Source organism: Erithacus rubecula (genome assembly GCF_903797595.1).
Source record: "Erithacus rubecula genome assembly, contig: scaffold_160_arrow_ctg1, whole genome shotgun sequence".
In the NCBI taxonomy this organism is placed as follows: domain Eukaryota; kingdom Metazoa; phylum Chordata; class Aves; order Passeriformes; family Muscicapidae; genus Erithacus; species Erithacus rubecula.
The window spans coordinates 115,892-134,601 of record NW_027636145.1 but is presented as its reverse complement, the minus strand read 5'-3'; the positions used below and the strand labels follow the sequence as shown (position 1 = coordinate 134,601).

Sequence of the window (18,710 nt, the reverse complement as noted above, 5' to 3'; positions counted from 1 at the left end):
CCCTCCTGTACCGCTTCTACCGGGACGGGCAGTTGGTGGGGGGCCCGCAGGGGTCCCCGCAGCTCCTGGTGCCCACCGTGGGGGTCTCCCACTCGGGGAATTACAGCTGCGAGGTGCGCTCCGAGGGGGGGCCGCGCGGAAGAGCAGCGCCCGGCTCGGCATCACGGTGCACAGTGAGTGCGGGGATGGGCACGGGGAGCCCCCACAGCCCTCCCTGGGTGCCCCTGTCCCTCTCTGAGGTCCCTCCATTGTCCACAGGTCCCAACATCCGGGTCTGGGTCAACAAGACCTTCCCTGTGGTTCCATTCAACCCTTTTCCAAGCCTCCGCCCACCAATTCTCTGCTGTCTTCTTCCCCACTGTGATGCCCTACCCCTCTCTGATCCTCCCCCTCCCTGAGTCTTTCACTGCTCCATGTTGTCCCCCACTCCTCTCATGTCCCCAAACCATTCTGTGTCCTCCCACAGGAGTCCCGTCCTCGGGGATGTCCCTGTTGGTGCAGCCCCCCGGGGGACAGGTGGCACTGAGCTGCACGGTGGCCTTGGGGACAGGTCCTCTGTCCTTCTCCTGGCACCGGGGGGACTTGGGGACACAATTGGGTACCAGCTCATGCCTGGAGCTGCGGCCTGTTGGGGACAATGACAATGGCCACTACCTGTGCCAGGTCAGCAACGAGGACAGCGTGGCCGAGAGCCCTGCAATGAAAATCACAGTCCTGGGTGAGTGGGAGCCTTGGACAACGGGTCACCCCACCTACCCATCCCCATCCCACCCTGCCAGGTGCCAATTGTGTCTGTGTCCCTGCAGTGCCCGTGGCCAATGCCACCATCACCCCCGGTCCCCCGGCACTCCAGGTGTGCCCAGGTGACCCCGTGACCCTGCGCTGCTCGGTGCAGGTGGGCTCAGCCCCTGTCACCTTCACCTGGCTGCATGGTGGGCACGAGGTGGCCCAGGGTCCCCTCCTGGAGCTTGGGGCCGTCGATGTGGGACATTCAGGCACCTACCAGTGCGTGGCCACCAACCAGCTGGGACAGGACGGGCACCGCGTGTTCCAGGCACTCAGCCCAGAGCTGGCCCTGGAGGTGACACCACAGGGAACCACTGGACTCACAGGTGAGGTCACACAGGGTCAACGGGGTGTTCAGGACCCCCATGGTTCAGGGTGACCCCGCTGTGTTCCCCTGTGTCCCTGTAGTGGCTGTGAATGTCAGCAGGACGCTCCTGTACCTGCTCCTACTCCTGGCTGTCATCAGGGACTGTCACTGGTGGAACCGCCGGGATGGGTGACAATGGGGGTGGATCAGGTCCTACAGGAAGTGGGGGGAAGCTCCTGGGCTGGGACGGTCGTGGGGCATCACCCAAAGCCCCTGACCTGAGTGAAACTGAGCCCCCAGTGACCTTTGCTTGAGGTGCTCACAGGTTTGGGGGCATTTTGGAGAGTCCTGGAGTGTCCCAGGAACAACCTTGAATAATATTGGGTGTCAGTAAGAGCTCCTGGAGGCTTTAGGGAGGTGTTGGAGAGTCGTACAGGGTATTGAGAGGTCTTCAGGGATCCTGGAGCAGTTTGGAGGGTTCCCTGCATTCAATTATTGGGGTTCTTGGGGGCTTTAGAAGTGCTTAGGGGTCCTGTGAAAGTTCAGTGGTCCCGTGGAGGTTCCAGGGTCCTGGGGGGGGTTGGAGTACCTGGGTGGCTCAGAGGTTCTGAGGCTCCTCAGGGCTGGTTTGGGGTGCAGGGGTCCTGGGAGTGCAGTAGAAATTGGTGTCTAGTGGGGACTCAGGGGTTTCAAGGTCCCAGACAGGGTTGGGGTCCCAGGGAACCCCATGATCACCCCTTCTCCTTTATCGTGCAGCTGCCATGAAATACCAGGACAGGTGAGTGGGGGCTTCCAGCCATGACTCACTGTTCCCCCCTCCTCAGGCACCCCTCAAAACTCCCTTATCCCTGCAGGGCACCCCCAGAGCCCCCAGCTCCCCTGGAGGAGGGGGAGGTGCTGGACACCGAGCGGGCAGGGGGTGAGTATGGGGGATGGATGTGACATGGACATGGCACCCACGGGTGTCACCTCAAGTCATTTCCCCAGAAGTGAGGTCTCTTACAGGGCTCCCCCCACTGTCTCCCCCAAGTGATCCACAAAGAGCTGCCAGGAGCCCACAGGTGACTACAGGACACCAGTGACACCTATGAGAGCAGGCTGTGACACTGGGGACACTGGAAGTCCCCATTCCATGGTTCCCATGGTTGCCAATCCTGCCCAGGGTGATGACCATGAGTCAGGGGGCTGCACAGGGCACCCAGTGCTCCCCTTTCCCCCTCCCAGTGGTCCCAGTACACTCATGGCTCCCCACCTCTCCTCCCAGTGCTTGGGGAACACAGGACTCGTTTCTGTCTTACTGGCACCAAAATGCAGCTTTTTGGCTCAACTGGCACAGATGGTGTTTCTTTGTTCAGCTCTGTTTGGCTTTAGGAATGGGATTCTCCAATTTTGGGCTGCCACTAAAAACCAGGGGCTGGTGCTCCTCCCCAGCCAGTGGAGGCACAAATGGCAAAGGACCCAAAGGGCTGAGACAAGAACAATTTCCTGCAAACTGCAACGAGAAAAAAAAAAACCAACAGCAACATCAACAAGGGTTTGGATTCTGATCCAAAGGGTCACAAAAGGAACCATTTCCAGGGAAAGCCCAACAAGGAACAAACCCCAGACAATTCCCCCAGCTCAATTCCTCCACCAGAGGAACCTGGCAGGGCCATGGGTCTTCATTGCTCTGATGGCCAAAGCAGCCTTCAGAAGGCTCTGGATTCTCCTGTCACCTTTCCCAAACCCATCCTGTGCTGTGCTCCCCATACCATGATGGCACAAAGGCCCTGAGGGGTTCCAGAGCCTGCTCCTTTTCCAGGGCAGCCAGGATCAGGCCATGGCAGTTGAATTCCCTCTGTCTCCAAGGCAGCTCTGCCAAAGCCCAGTGATGCCCTTTGGGCTCCCTCAAATCCCCTCTCCTCAGAGAATCGGTGGCAAGGATTGCTGGGGCCTTGGGACCAGTCCCAAGGGGATATTTTGGCCATTCACAGCGTTTTAAACACTCACAAATGAGGGAAAAATTCCTCCCAATACCCACAAAACCCTCCCCCCTCAGCCTGGGAACGCTGCTCCCCCAATTGGCTCATCCAGGTGCAGAATCCACCCTGCTCCCAGGGCTTCTATTGCATGGAAACATCAAAGAATTAGGAATTTGGGTCAGCTGGGACACAGCCAAATCCCAGACAGGATTTCTGCAGGATTCACAGGCCACAGGCAGGTCCTGACAGCTCCTCACACCCCTTGGACTTCCAGAGCTGGCAGCAAAACTTTCCTGCAGCTCAGTAATTTATTAATCAGTAATTTGACTTTGCCAACCCAGAGCAAAGTGCAGCACCAGGAGGAGGATCTGGAGGCATCCCTGAAAAACAACACCCACACTGGGATTTGAGGAATTTCAGCTGAAAAACAGCCACAACGTTTCAGGGATTTAGGTTTTGTGTGGGAAAATGAGTTTCCACATGGCAGGAATATCAAGAATATTCCCATGGGAAGGTGTTTTCTGGGTAAAAGTTACAATTTTGGGTGTCTAAAAGCAGCAACTGGAGAACACCAGATACAGGGTCTCCCTCAAAATTCCCAGCAAGGGCCATGGGACCATCTCTCCCCAGTCACACCCTCAGCAAGGGACCCTCAGCCCCTCAGGATACCCCAAACCTCACCACACCCTCAGCAAGGGACCCTCAGCCCCTCAACACCCCAAATTCCCAGCAGGGGCTGAGGGTCTCCCTGTCCCTGATGAAACCCTCAGCAAGGGACCCCCCCAAATCCCACCAAGGGCTCCTCTCCCTGAACAAAATAAATTCATTTAACTGTTAAAGTACCCCTTCATTCTGATGCCTAAAGAGGCTGACCTGGAACAGACACTAGATAGAGTTAAAGGAATAAAATAGAATTTATTAAGAGGATTCCAAGGATACACCTTGGGCACTACAAGAGCCTGGCCAAGGATGGATGAAGCTGGACTCAGAGTCATGAGTTTTCACACTTCTATAACTTTTGGTCCATTTCCATATTGGGGTTAATCGGCCAATTCTAGTTCCAGGTTATGCAATCTCACCCTCCCACATTGCTCTGCTCAATTCACTGCTGTTTGCACTTCTTGTATAAATTATACTTTTTGAGGCTGAAGATGCAGCAGTGTCCCTGGTCCTGGGGCTGGTAAATGATTGTTTTGTCTGACTGAACAGTGAAGAGAACCTCCTAACACTTTGCATGGAGTTCAGAGTCACACACTAAGGCAGTGCAGAATCTGGAAAATAGGAAAACTAAAATTTAAGGCATCAATTCCGATCCCGGGCACGTGCTGGGGGTGTCCCTCCATGGACACGTTCCATCGGGCACCGCTCCCTCGGCTTTACAGACATCCTGATAGTCACGAGACTGCCGAACCCCTCCCGAAATCCCTCCGCATTTTGCACACAGTGAGTTCCGACACTCAGAAGTTTTTGGATTTTTGTCATTTATGTTTCCCATGGAGTAAGATTGCCACCTTCTGTTCGCTGTTCTGAACTATACCGCGTATTTTGGAGGGTTTGCATCTACTTTATAAGATCCCATCGTTGTTATGAGAACATACTATATTATTGGCTTTTCGCAAATAATAAAATGAATGCTGTATGTATAATGTTGCGAAACTCTGCTGTATAAATATAGTTTATTTTAGTTCCGCGTGTGCGCGGCTCTGGACTCCATTTCCCAGGGGGCACTGCGCGCCGTTGGGCGTGGCTCAGTGCGTCACTTCCGCCGCGGCTGCGCTGACTCGTCGTTGCGGCGCTGGCGGCGGCAGAGACGGTGAGGGGCGGCCGGAGCATCTCGGGGCCGTGTCCTCGGGCCTCGGGGCGCTGGGGCGGCGCTGGGAAGGGTCTGTAGGAGAGGCTCGGCCGTGGGTGGAGTGGGCAGGAGCAGCCGGGGCTGTGCGCTGGGGAGCGGCTGCAGCAGGGCAGGGCTGGGGGAAGGAAGGGGCTGCTGGCCCCGCGCTGGGCCGGGCTGGGCAGGCGGGTCCGGGCCGAGCCCACGAGATTCAGCGAGGCCAAGGCAGGGGCTGCACCTGCACCGAGACAGCGCCGGGCTTGGAATGGAGGGAGAGCAGCCCTGAGAAGGATTTGGGGCATGGGGTGACAAGAAGCTCAGCGCGCCGTGGCTGAGCTACCGTGCACTGGGGACACAGAAAGCCAACACTGTCCTGGGCACATCCCCAACAGCTGGGGCAGCGTGTGAAGGGGGGATTGTGCCCCCCAGCATAGCGGCTTATCGAGTCACTGACTTCTAAGAGTAAAATTTCTATTTCCCACAATGTTGTCGGGTTTTTGTTTTTTGTGGGTTTTTTTTGCTAAATGTTTTAATGCTGTTTTTAGAGCATATAATTTGTAAAATTGAATTAACCAATTTGATAGTAATATTCCTTTTTCTTTTTTTATAGTCTGCATATATTTGTTCATTAATTAAGGTATATCCTGACATTATTTTTCCTTGTAAACATTTGGATGAACTATTAAGATCTATCTTTTCCCCTTAGGAGGGCTTGTTCTTTTATTTCCCTCCTTCTGGTATCACCCCTATTCCTAACGGTGTCTGAATTTTTTTTTTTCTCAGTATGTTATTACTTATTTGAGTAATTAGTAATATATTTCTCCTCCATACTTTGGTTTTATGTTTAATTATTACACCTTTAATTAATGACAGCAACTTCAAATTCCTTTTCCCTTTTTCCTGCCATTTCCACAGTGTTACTGCACAAACACATTGCTACAACAGGCACCCTTGGGAGCAGGGGGGATAGGGACACAAGAGGGGTGCCCTTGGGCAGGAAATTCCAGTGCCCCCAGTGTCCCAGCACACCATTACAGATGTCACTGGGGTCCCGTTGTCACCCGTGGGGTCCCAGCAGCTCCGCATGGGTCACCTGGGGAATGTAACGGGAGGGTGGGGGTCCTGAGCAAGACACAGTGCTTGGGGGACCAGGGTGAGGGCGACACTCCTGGGTGACATGTCCCTGTCCCCAAATCCATACTCACACCCTGCCGTTTCAGTGCCCACGACGTGGGGGTCCAGCACCTCCCCCTCCTCCGGGGGAGTCCTGTGGGGATAAGGGGGGTTCTGGGTGGGGCCTGGGGAAAGGGGAGTCCCAGCTGGACGTCCCACTCACCTGTCCTGGGGCTTCCTGAAAGCTGCAAGGAAAAGGGGAGGGGGTGACTGTGGGGACCCTGGGACGCCTGAAACTTCCTGAACTGACCTTGGCAGCTCCAACCACCCACAGCAACCCCCCAAATCCCCACTGCATCCCTGATTCCCCCAGACACTCCAAGAACTGCTGAACCCCCCCAGAATTTCTGCACCACCACAGTGCCCTCAATGCCCCCGGTGTACCTGAACCTCTGAATCCCAAACCCTGCAGGAAGGGGCATCCCCCAAACTCCCCCATGATCCCAAAAAGTTCCATTCAGCATGCTTGCATGGCCCTCCATGAACTCCCCAAATGCTGCAGGAGCTCCCAGTGCCACCCCAATGTTCCTCAAAGCACACCCAGGGATTCCCATGGAGCCCAACCACGACCCTCTGAATTCCCCCCACAAACCACAGGACCTCCAGCTGAGGTCACTGTGGGCTCAGTTTCCCCCAGCCCAGGGGCCCTGGGTGCTGCCTGATCTCAGCCCCCACTCTGGACCCCCATGCCCAACCATTGTCACCCACCCTGGTGGTGCCACCAGTGACAGCCCCCGATGACAGCCAGGAGCAGGAGCAGATACAGGAGGGTCCTGCCGACATTCACAGCCACTGCTGGGGACACAGGGGGACACAGCGGGGTCACCCTGAACCCCGGAGTCCTGAACAACCCGGTGACCCTGTGTGACCCCACCTGTGTTCCAGTGGTGTCCAGTGGTTCCCTGTGGTGTCACCTCCAGGGCCAGCTCTGGGCTGAGTGCCTGGAACACGCGGTGCCCGTCCTGTCCCAGCTGGTTGGTGGCCACGCACTGGTAGGTGCCTGAATATCCCACATCGATGGCCCCAAGCTCCAGGAGGGGACCCTGGGCCACCTTGTGCCCGTCGTGCAGCCAGGTGAAGGTGACAGGGGCTGAGCCCACCTGCACTGAGCAGCGCAGGGTCACGGGTTCACCTGGGCACACCTGGAGTGCCGGGGGACCGGGGGTGATGGTGGCATTGGCCACGGGCACTGCAGGGACACAGACAGGGCTGAAGTGGGGGGGAGGGGCTGGCACCCGCTGGGGAGAAGGGGCCAGAGTGGGGAATAAGTTTCGGATGAGTGGGAAGGGGATTCCATGGGCAGAACCACTCATAGCCCAAGGGCCCCTCTTGCCCAAGATGGTGACATTCAGAGGGACCCTGTCAACCACGGTGTCAGAACGCATACTGGCCCCTGTTTTGGTGCCACAGCTCCAAGTGAGGGTCCATGCCCTGTCTTGTCCCCAAGCCCACCTGCTGCCCGGAGAAGGACAGGGGACCTTTCCCCGTGGCCACTGTTCAGCTCAGCACCAAGCAGTCCCCTAATGCCACCTGACCCCCGGGGGTCTGCACACACAGGGACACCCCCGAGAGTAGGATCCCGGCAGGGTGACACAGGAGGGACTGGGGACATGGGAGAAATGGGGTACACTAGGGAGCAGTGAATGATTCCAGGAGGTGGAGGATCTGAGGGGTGTCAGGATCCCAGTGAAGAAGAAGACGGTGGGGAGGATTGGAACAGGGTGGAAGTGACCCCAAGGACTGATGGGATATTCAGAGAGGAGACACCAGGAAAGGACTGAAGGGAAGATTTTGGGTGCCCTGACAGGGATGGTGACCTATTGCCAATGCAGGGAATTCAGATAGGCACAGTTGCACTCAGGAAGGGGCTGAGGGGACATGGTAAGGGATGCAGACATCAGGAGAGGCGATTCAGGGACCCAGGGAGACAGCTGGGAAGGCAGGCCGGCACACAGAGGGTTGAGCAGGGATGGGAGAGCTGTGAGGGCTGTGGGGGCTCCTCGTGCCCATCCCCGCACTCACTGTGCACTGTGACACCGAGCCGGGCGCTGCTCTTCTGCACGGCCCCCCCTCAGAGCGCACCTCGCAGCTGTAATTCCCCGAGTGGGAGACCCCCACGGCGGGCACCAGGAGCTGTGGGGACCCCTGCGGATCCCCCATCAACTGCCCGTCCCGGTAGAAGCGGTACACGAGCAGGACTCGGGGCCGCAGGGGGCTGGGGGTGCTGAGGCAGCTGAGATTGAGGGGGGACCCCTTGGGGAGCTCAAGGGGACCCTCCAGCACCGGCACAGCGAAGAGCTCTGGGAAATAGATGGGGGTGAGGACTGTGACTCTGAGTCCACTGAAAAGTAGCTTTGAAGGTGTCAGGATATTCGAATTCAAGCTGTGGGTGTGCTCACCATGCACTGTCACCGTGACCGGTGCTGACAGTGACATTCCTGAGGTCACCCAGCCCTTGCAGCTGTAGCGCCCACTGTTGTGCAGCTGCAGGGCGGGTAGGAACAGCTCGGTGCCCCTGAGGGACCCCACGAGTTCCTTCTTCTCCTTATAAAATCGCACCCTGCTGACAGGTCTGTCCTGCCAGCCCCGGCAGCGCAGTGTCACCATGTCCCCCTCCAGCAGTGCCCGTGCTGGCACCTGCAGCACCAGCGGCTCTGTGGGACAGGAGGGTCTCGTCACACTGAGGAGCCCGAGACAGGTCCAGAGTGGGTGCCCATGGCAGTGGGGACATCCAGGTGGAGTGTCCACTGCATGGGAGGGTCACAGGGTCACCAGGAGCAGTTCCATGACACAGCTGTAACCACGGAGGTCCCACCACACTGGGATCCACTGGGATGTCCCTGTGTGCAAGGGACAGGCTCTCACCACACAAGGGGTGTGAGGCCACCACGGAGTGGAGCCCACCCAGACCTATCAGGGAACCACCCTGATCATTTCAGATCCCCCCTCACCATCTGACACCATCACGGGGGAGCTGATCCCGGCCCCGGGTTTCTCACACTGGTAGCTGCCACTCTCGGTGACAAGGAACTGTTTGCGTTGCTCCTTCCACCAGCGCTGCCTGTCCTTGTACCAGGTGGTGGCACCGGCGGTCCCCGAGCCCTGGCAGGTCAGTGTCACCTGGTCCCACAGCACCGCCGGCATCCAGGGGGGCTCCACCAGGAGCTGGAGGCTCTGGGCACCTGCAGGTGACAGGGGACACCAGCCTGCCGGGGCCACCACGGGGCTGGGGACAGCGGGGCAGGGACATGGCATCCCCCGAGGACTCACCAGCGAGGCCGAGGGTCTGGGCTGGAAGGGAGAAGAGACAGGACTGGGTGGGGGTGGCACCGTGGGGAGAGTGGCACCCAGGATCAGGGAGTGGGGCTGTCCTCAAAATGTCCCCTTGAGGACACCCTTCTTGTAGGAAAGTGCATGGTCCCCAACAGGTCTGCAGAGGCTACCAGGGTAGAGCTCTGTTTCATATGTCTGGGTGGCATGGGCACCTCTGGAATGGGGTCAGCGTGGCCATCTCATGCTGGCACAGGTCACCCCCACCAGCCCTGTGGGCACCTCCCCATGGTGCCTCCCCTCTGTCCCTTTCTCCAGAGCTGCCCCTGCTCCATGCAGTCAAATTCCACATCCCTGTCTTTGAATCTCTGTCCCCCATCCCTCTCCCACATTCCACTTCCATTGTTCTTGTCCATAGGGCCATCCCAAAAACCTGGTCACACTGAGGGGCTACTGGCTCTGTCCCCCACCGGCTCTGCTGGCATTGGGGACATCAGAGGACCCCCCCAGCACCCCTGTGCCCCTTCCCCATTGCTCTTTTCCTCACCAGGGCCCATCCCCGGGGCACTCACCCCACAGGAGCAACGCCACCTTCCTGGCCACCCTGGTGTCCCTGGCCATGGGCACTGGCTGTCACTCGCTGCTGGGGCCACCTGTCCCCTGGCTGGCGGCTCTTGGGATGAAGGGACAGGAAGCGAGGTCACGTCTTGTCCTCATGTGTAGGTGGCCCTTGGTGGGGGCAGGGTGTGGACAGGATGGGGGCAGGGTGGAGACCTTGTGGGACATGGGGGTGATGGTGGGACATGGTGAGGACAGGATGTTGTCAGAATTTGGATGCTGAGGCGGGGCAAGGTGCCAAGGATGGGTGTCCAGGGCACTGTGTTCCCAGGGATGGGGTCCCTTGGGAATGGGGGTCCCATGGGTTGGGTGGATTCAGACTCAGGGAGGAGTGTCCCAGATGAAGGTGGCCTCCAGGGATTTGTGATCATGGGATGGATCCCAGGGATGGGGATGCCAGGGAATGGGTGTCCTTTTGGAATCATGGTCCCTAGGCAAGGGGGGATCCAGGAGCTGGAACTACCCGGATGGGGGTCCTTCGAAATAGAGACCCTAGGGAATAGCAGTGCTGGGTTGGGGGATGACCAAGGGAATGGGGGACAGAAGGAATGGGTGTCCCATGGTTGCATTTCCAGGGGAATGGGCAGTGCCAGGCATGAGCAATAGCTGGGCAGGTCCAAAGGTCACAGCTCCTTCCCTGGGTGCTTCATATTTTGGGGTGAAGCAGGGCCCAACGCTGCCTCCCTGGCATGCACATTTCCTGGGCAGGCATCACATGGGCGTCCTGGGTAGCTCTGTTTCTGTTCCCTTCCCTGCCTTCGACTTTTTCCTCCTTTATTTCTCTGTTTTTTTTATTTCCCTCACTTTTTTGCCATGCTCCCTCACTCCCAATTCCTGGCTCAGAAATCCTGGGAAACACCTGGGCAGGGAATGGGCTGGGGGGACCCTAGGGAGGGAGAACAGGGGGTGGGGAGTCTGCAGGGAGGGGTGGGGAGAATGTGGGGGATGGGGATGTCTGGCTGTGCCCCCCAACACTTTCAGTTTCTTGCAGCAGAAGGAAGAGGCCATTTGTGCTGAGAGTCACACGGGGTGGGTTCTGTTCTGGGGGCACATCCAGGGGGTCCTGCCTGAGGGGATCCTGTTCTGAGGGTGACACGTTCTGGGTGGATTTTGTCCCAGTGGTGACACATCCCAGCGGGGGAGATCCTATCCTGGGGGATGGTGGTTCTGGACAGGGTCCCTGGACACATTCCTTGAGCAAGTCCCTGTCCAGGGTAGGGCACATCCTGGAGACCCCTGTCCCTGGCAGGGGGCCCTGCCAACCCCCTCTGTCCTCAGTGGGGTACTGTGACCTCTGTGACCTCTGGGGTATCCCAACTCAGGGTGTGTCCCACCCACTCTACACCCCCTCATTGGCTGCCCCCACCCATCTGGGAACCTCAATCCCCATTTGGGAACCCTCACAGGTGCAGCACCTTGGCCCCATTTCACAGCCCACTGAGATCATTCTGTGGGTGAGAAACCCCAGCAGGGCTGACTGGGGGGATAGACATGGGCTGGTGTCAGTCAGGGAGGGCACAGATACCCCAAAAACACCCAAAGCCCACCCCCACACCCAAAACCCCTGCAGGGCTTCAGTGCTGGCAACCAGGAGATGGATGAGACCCTCCCTATGAAACACTTGTGAAGCTCTTGGGGGGTTCCCCCTCCCTCTCCTGCTCCCCACAATGCCCCCACATGGATTCTGTCCTGTGGTGTTGGGAGATTTTGGGTTTTATGCATTTGGAGTGAAATCCTGTTCTAGACTTCTCCAATTTCGCTGGCCCCCTGCAGGATCTGAGCCAGCAAGAGCAGCTGGGGAATGGAGCCCCAGGCTGGAAGGAGCTCCCAAACTCCTGCTCCTTGAAGCCAGTGGCCATCCAAGTGTGGGCCCAGCCATGGCCCAGCCCCAGTGCACAGGGATGGGCATTGGCCAGCCCTGCTCTGACCAGCCCCAGGTGGCAGCCAGGACCTGAGGTTCCCCCACCCCCTTGGCTTTGATTCTCACAGCTTTTGAGCTGCTGCGAAGGTGAGAATTCTTTCTGTGGCCAAAAAAGGCCTGGCTGTGGTTTGCTCAGCCCGGCAAGAAGCACAAAAGCCAGTGTGAGCCCAAGCAGTGGCTCTGTGAGGCCCTTTGATGGTTTTCAGAGCAAGGCTGGCTGGAAACCCCCCCTGCAGGGGCAGCTGTGAGGGAACCAGTCCGGAAATGCAGCAATTGATCATTTGGTGCCTGTCCCCAAGGCACTGAGAGAGCCCCAGAACTGCTGCAAACCCCACAAGTATCTGCTCAACAACCTAACTGGGAGCCTCCTCCTTGAACAAAACCTGCAGCCCTCTGGAACCTCCTGGAAAGAATGTTTGAGTTGTGGATGTGGACACCAGAAGAGAGGGAAAAGTGTGGAAATAAGGAGCAGGGGCTCCACACGTGGCTCTGGGGCACAGGGGTGTCCCAGCAGGAGCAGGGAGTGCCCAGGCAGGGGAATTCAGGGCAGGGTGCAGTGCATTCACCAGGAATCAGAGCCTGAGGGACACACGGGCATTTCCACAGATTGCTGTGCAACCAAATGCACCTGGGATTTCCCATCATCAGGGCAAGGTCATCACAGGCATGCCTTTAAGTCTGGGCACTCCAGAGGTGCCAAGGCCCCATTGGGGGCAACAGGAATGCTCAGGCCCCCCCAGGACAGAGGTGTCCAGGCTGTGCCACCCCTGTGACAGGAATCCCCAGGATGGCACCCCCAGAACAAGGAGTCCCTTGGGACAAGACCCAGGTGTCACCAGCCCAGAGGAGCTCTTTTCCCTCAGGGCAGGACCCCTCTGGATGTGCCCCCAGGACAGAATCCACATCCTGGCCTCTGCACAAACGGCCTCTTCCTTTTGCTGCAGGAAAGAGAAAGTGAAAATCTTGGGGGAGCACGGCAGACAGCCCCATCCCCCACAGCTCCCCAGCCACTGCCTGCATCCCCAACCCCCTCATCTCCTCCCTGGAATCTCCCACCTGTTACCTGCTCAGGTGTTCCCTGGGATGACTGAGCCTGGAAATGGGTGGGATGGGAAAAAGCCCAGGGGTGTGTGGGGCAGAGAGCCAGAACCTCCCAGGACAAGCCTGGGGAATGCCCCTGGCCATGAGCACCCGGAGGGGGCTTTGGTGGGCTCTGAGTCAGCCCAAAATGTGAGAGACTCCGTGATGGAGCTGTGACCCCTGTATCCCCGCAGCCACTGCCAATCCCTGGCACCCCCCTTTCCATTGGAACCCAACCATGACACCCCCATTCCCTGGGTCTCTTCTCCCTGGATTCCCCACCCCAGCTCTCCCATTGCCCAGCACCACCATTGCCTTGATCCCACCCATGGGCTGCTTCTTCCCTCACAACCCCCATTCCCGAGAGTCCCTTTTTTTGCCCTGCACCGCCAGTTCTGGGACCCACATGCCATGACACCCATCCTTGGCTCCCTGGAACAATTCAGCCTCCAAATTCTGGCAACATCATTTTGCCACCATGTCCCACCATCACCCCCATATCCCACGGGTTCCCCACCCTGCCCCCATCCTGTCCCCACCCTGCCCGTACCAAGGGCCACCTACACATGAGGACGAGACGTGACCTCGCTTCCTGTCCCTTCATCCCAAGAGCCGCCAGCCAGGGGACAGGTGGCCCCAGCAGCGAGTGACAGCCAGTGCCCATGGCCGGGGACACCGGGATGGCCGGGAAGGTGGCGCTGCTCCTGTGGGGTGAGTGCCTTGGGCACAGGCCTGACACCCTGGGGATGGGCCCTGGTGAGGCAGAGAGCAGTGGGGAGGGGGCACAGGGGGGCTGTGGGGTCCTCTGAGGTCCCCAAGGCCAGCAGAGCCAGGGCATGGGCATGGACCCCAGTGTGACCAGAGTCATGGGGTGACCGTGAGGACAGGAACAGGGCATCTGGAATATGGGGATAGGAACAAGGGCACAGAAATGTGGGGACAAGGATGTGGCAAAAGGAACCTTGGAGCTGGGGCAGCTGTAAGGACAGGGACAGGGAGACATGGATGCAGGGACAGAGACAAGGGCCACGTCCCAAGCAGATGGGGCATGGGGGCAGGTATCGTGGGAATGGGATCATGGTCACAGGGCCATTGGAATGTGGCCATGGGGACAGGTGCTGTAGGGCTGAGGGAGGTGATCTGTGCACACATGGGGTGTAATTCTCTGTGATGCCTTAAATGATGGGTTGAAAGGCACCAAGGGACTCAGAAATGGAATATACAAAGTAGCAAAAGACTACAGCTACAGTGAGCTGCAGGATGGCAAGGAACAAGAAAAGGCTACAAACCAGATAATATATTGCGCTGTAGAGCTTGGGAGCATGAACGAGTTGTGGGGACAGCGGTCTCAAGAACTGTGGTGAGGGACCAGCCAAGAGGTGGGGAAACAAAAAATTTAAAAAAAGTTTGTCCGAGGAGATGCAGGGCGCGGTCTGAAGAACCGGGGAACATATGAGCAAAGAAGCCGTGGAGCTGCGATCTGGAATTGTGGGACAGATGTGGGCTGCGACACGGGGAGACAGCAGCCATGGGGGATGACATGTTAGCCACAAAATCGCAACATACATGGCATAAAAAATAAAATTACAGATCGCTGGCTCTGTTTCTGTTTCCCTTTCCATCGTTCCACAAATGATGGAAAGATCACCTTTGAAGTCCATTTTTCATGTTGAGAGGAATGATACATTTGTCTTTACAAATAAGTTGTAGATCTGTTGGTAGATAAAGTCAGCACCTAGAGATAAAAGAAACAATGGGAGACATTCCACTGATTAATGAATGGAAAAAGAGACTTACTTTTAAAAACAAACTGTCGGTTTTCTGGCAAATGAAATTGGGTAACAGAAGATGAAAGAAGCAATAGGGGGGGAAACTATGAATTCTACAAGAATTAAAAATTAAAAGGGAAGGGTTATACATTAGAGGGGAATGTCAGGTGTCAGGCGTTCCGGGAAGTCTGTGCCTCTCAAGTACCTCAGCCAATGGGGAAAGAGAGAGGGAAAAGTGGCCATGGAATTAGGATAAAAAGGAGGCTGCATCCTCCAAAAATCCGAGAGATGCCAGGGGAATGCCCCATGGCTTCTCCCTTTATTCGAATAAAGCAAAAAGGACTCCTCTGTCTCCTTTATGGACATAAACCAATGGTGTTTGTGGATTAATTTTCCTTACAGATCCAAAATGTAAAATTTATACAAAAAGTGCAAACAGCACTGAACTGGGGAGACCAATCTGGGAGGGTGGGGTTGCATAACCTGGAACAGGAATTGGACAATTAACCATAATATGTGAATGGACCAAAACTTATAAAAGTGTGAAAAGTCGTGACTCCAGCCTGGGTGTAGCCTCGGCTGGGCTGTTGTAGTGCCCAAGGTGAATTCTTGGAAGGCCCTTTGTAAATCCCTATTTTATTCCTTTAACTCTGCCTAGTGTCTGTTCAGGTCAGCTGCTTTAGGCATCAGAATGAAGGGGTACTTTAACAGTTAAATGAATTTATTTAGATTAGGAAGATCATTATCCCTACTGAGAACCCCTGCGATGAGACCTTGGGAACGATGGACAGAAATCCCGGTGGTTGAAGCTGCCGACGGAGGGGGAGGTGGGACCGCTGGGAGGAGCCCCCGGCACGGAGGGACTGGGACCCTGTGCCGGCAGCTGCAGCTGCCATGGCACTGCCAGTGCCGGCGCTGCCATGGAGTGTGGGAGGTGTGACAATATCCCTGAGACTGTCACAATGTGATGGAACCGACGGCTGGGATGTGTCTGAGCCCATTGTGACAGCGTGCCCGAAGCCACTGTCGTAACATATCGGGAGTGACTATTGCCAGGCAGCTCCCCCAGCAGCTCCCGGGACTCATGGGATGTTCTGGAGCAGATATGGGATAGAGGGCAGGGGGTGGGTGCAGAAGCTCCAGAAGCTGGGAAGGACAAATCCAAGGGAAGGCAGAGATGGAATTGCTGCAGCCAAGTGGAGCCCGAGGCTGCGAGAGGAACAGCCCTGCAGGGAGGAAGGAGAGGCACGACGGGCTCCAGAGATTCCCTGTCAGCCTGTGGGGGTCCCTGGGGATCAGAGACCCCCCTGCAGCCCTGCAGGAGCCCCGGCAGAGCAGGGGGTACCCGAGGGGGCTGTGAGCCCGTGGGAAGCCCCTGCTGGAGCACTTGGGAGAGATCTGCAGCCCACGGGAAGGACTCGTGCTAGAGAAGTCCCTGGAGAAGGGTCTCCCTGGAAGGCAGGGACCCCACCTTGGCTGAACAACATCAGAAAAAACTGTGCTGAACTGCCCACGAATGCATTCCTGACTCCTTGCTCCGATGGAGGGAAGAGGAAAAGCCTGGAAAGGAGTTTTTGCTCGGGAGAAAATGTTTAGAAGGATTTGTTTGACTTCTCCTTATCCTGCTTTGATTTTGTCAGCAAAAAATTCAGTGAAAATCCCTGATTCTGAGCCTGTTTCTCCTGTGGTAGGATTTGATGAGCAATCTCTCCTGGTGCTTGTCTCAGCCCAGGAACCCTTTTTTCAATTTTCTCTCTCTGTTCAGCTACAGAGGGCAGAGAGAGACCAGTGGGTGCGAGGACATCCGGGCACTGCCAACCACGGCAAGGCAGGAAGGAAGAGAAGGGACCTGGTCAGGTTTTTGAGCAGATTGTTGGTATCATTACAGCAGTTCTGGGGCTCCCTCAGTGCCTTGGGGACAGGCACCAAATGATCAATTGCTGCATTTCCGGGCTGATTCCCACACAGCTGCCCCTGCAGGGGGGGTTTCCAGCCAGCCTTGCCCTGAAAACCATCAAAGGGCCTCACAGAGCCACTGCCTGGGCTCACACTGGCTTTTGTGCTTCTTGCCGGGCTGAGCAAACCACAGCCAGGCCTTTTTTGGCCACAGAAAGAATTCTCACCTTTGCAGCAGCTCAAAAGCTGCAAGAATCAAAGCCAAGGGGGCGGGGGGAGCCTCAGGTCCTGGCTGCCACCTGGGGCTGGCCAGAGCAGGGCTGGCCAATGCCCATCCCTGTGCACTGGGGCTGGGCCATGGCTGGGCCCACACTTGGATGGCCACTGGCTTCAAGGAGCAGGAGTTTGGGAGCTCCTTCCAGCCTGGGGCTCCATTCCCCAGCTGCTCTTGCTGGCTCAGATCCTGCAGGGGACCAGCAAAATTGGAGAGATCTGGAACAGGATTTCTCTCCAAATCAAAGAAACCCAAAGTGTCCCAACCCCTTGTGACAGAAACCCCATGGGGGCATTGTGGGGAGCAGGAGAGGGAGGGGAAACCCCCCAAGAGCTTCAGAAGTATTTCATGGGGAGGGTCTAATCCATCTCCTGGTTGCCAGCACTGAGGCCCTGCAGGGGTTTTGGGTGTGGGGGTGGGCTTTGGGTGTTTTTGGGGTATCTGTGCCCTCCCTGACTGACACCAGCCCATGTGTATTCCCCCAGTCAGCCCTGCTGGGGTTTTTCACCCACAGAATGATCTCGGTGGGCTGTGCAATGGGGCCAAGGTGCTGCACCTGTGAGGGTTCCCAAATGGGGATTGAGGTTCCCAGATGGGTGGGGGCAGCCAATGAGGGGGTGTAGAGTGGGTGGGTCACACCCTGAGTTGGGACACCCCAGAGGTCACAGAGGTCACAGTGCCCCACTGAGGACAGAGGGGGTTGGCAGGGCCCCCTGCCAGGGACAGGGGTGTCCAGGATGTGCCTGGACAGGGACTTGCTCAAGGAATGTGTCCAGGGACCCTGTCCAGAACCACCATCCCCCAGGATAGGATCTCCCCCGCTGGGATGTGTCACCACTGGGACAAAATCCACCCAGAACGTGTCACCCTCAGAACAGGATCCCCTCAGGCAGGACTCCCTGGATATGCCCCAGAACAGAACCCACCCCTTGTGACTCTCAGCACAAACGGCCTCTTCCTTCTGCTGCAAGAAACTGAAAATGTTGGGGGGGCACAGCCAGACACCCCAATCCCCCACATTCTCCCCACCCCTCCCTGCAGACTCCCCACCCCCTGTTCTCCCTCCCTAGGGTCCCCCCAGCCCATTCCCTGCCCAGGTGTTTCCCAGGATTTCTAAGCCAGGAATTGGGAGTGAGGGAGCATGGCACAAAAGTGAGGGAAATAAAGAAAACAGGGAAATAAAGGGAGGAAAAAGTCGAGGGCAGGGGAGGGAAGAGAAACAGAGCTACCCAGGACGCCCATGTGATGCCTGCCCAGGAAATGTGCATGCCAGGGGGGCAGCGTTGGGCCCTGCTTCACCCCAAAATATGAAGCACCCAGGGAAGGAGCTGTGACCTTCGGACCTGCCGAGCTATTGCTCATGCCTGGCACTGCCCATTCCCCTTGCCTAGGGACCATGATTCCAAAAGGACACCCATTCCCTGGCATCCCCATCCCTGGGATCCATCCCATGATCACAAATCCCTGGAGGCCACCTTCATCTGGGACACTCCTCCCTGAGTCTGAATCCACCCAACCCATGGGACCCCCATTCCCAAGGGACCCCATCCCTGGGAACACAGTGCCGTGGATACCCATTCTTGGCACATTGCCCCGCCTCAGCATCCAAATTCTGACAACATCCTGTCCTCACCATGTCCCACCATCACCCCCATGTCCCACAAGGTCCCCACCCTGCCCCCATCCTGTCCACACCCTGCCCCCATCCTGTCCACACCCTGCCCCCACCAAGGGCCACCTACACATGAGGACAAGACGTGACCTCGCTTCCTGTCCCTTCATCCCAAGAGCCGCCAGCCAGGGGACAGGTGGCCCCAGCAGCGA

The 18,710-nt window shown here is 57.3% G+C and overlaps 2 protein-coding genes across 2 annotated transcripts in view; one reads left to right on the top strand and one right to left on the bottom strand.

Annotated features, from left to right (window-relative positions):
* LOC306815567 (low affinity immunoglobulin gamma Fc region receptor III-A-like) overlaps positions 1 to 10,009 on the bottom strand; it is a gene marked incomplete at its 3' end in the record, with an annotated part of 108,332 nt that extends 98,323 nt beyond the window's left edge. The window contains exons 1-2 of the mRNA XM_079332142.1: positions 9,901 to 10,009; positions 9,329 to 9,349 (exon numbers count right to left, since the gene is read on the bottom strand). Coding sequence (XP_079188268.1) covers positions 9,329 to 9,349; positions 9,901 to 9,949 — 70 coding nt within the window. The 5' untranslated portion in view covers positions 9,950 to 10,009. The remainder of the gene's footprint in view (positions 1 to 9,328; positions 9,350 to 9,900) is intronic.
* On the top strand, positions 457 to 2,158 carry LOC306815570 (Fc receptor-like protein 2; the record flags this gene model as incomplete). The annotated part of the gene is made up of 6 exons (XM_079332145.1): positions 457 to 718; positions 807 to 1,112; positions 1,195 to 1,257; positions 1,850 to 1,871; positions 1,948 to 2,012; positions 2,124 to 2,158. The coding sequence occupies exons 1-6, from the start codon at positions 484 to 486 to the stop codon at positions 2,156 to 2,158; spliced, it is 726 nt and encodes a 241-aa protein (XP_079188271.1). The 5' UTR covers positions 457 to 483.
* Positions 10,010 to 18,710: the final 8,701 nt, after the last annotated feature.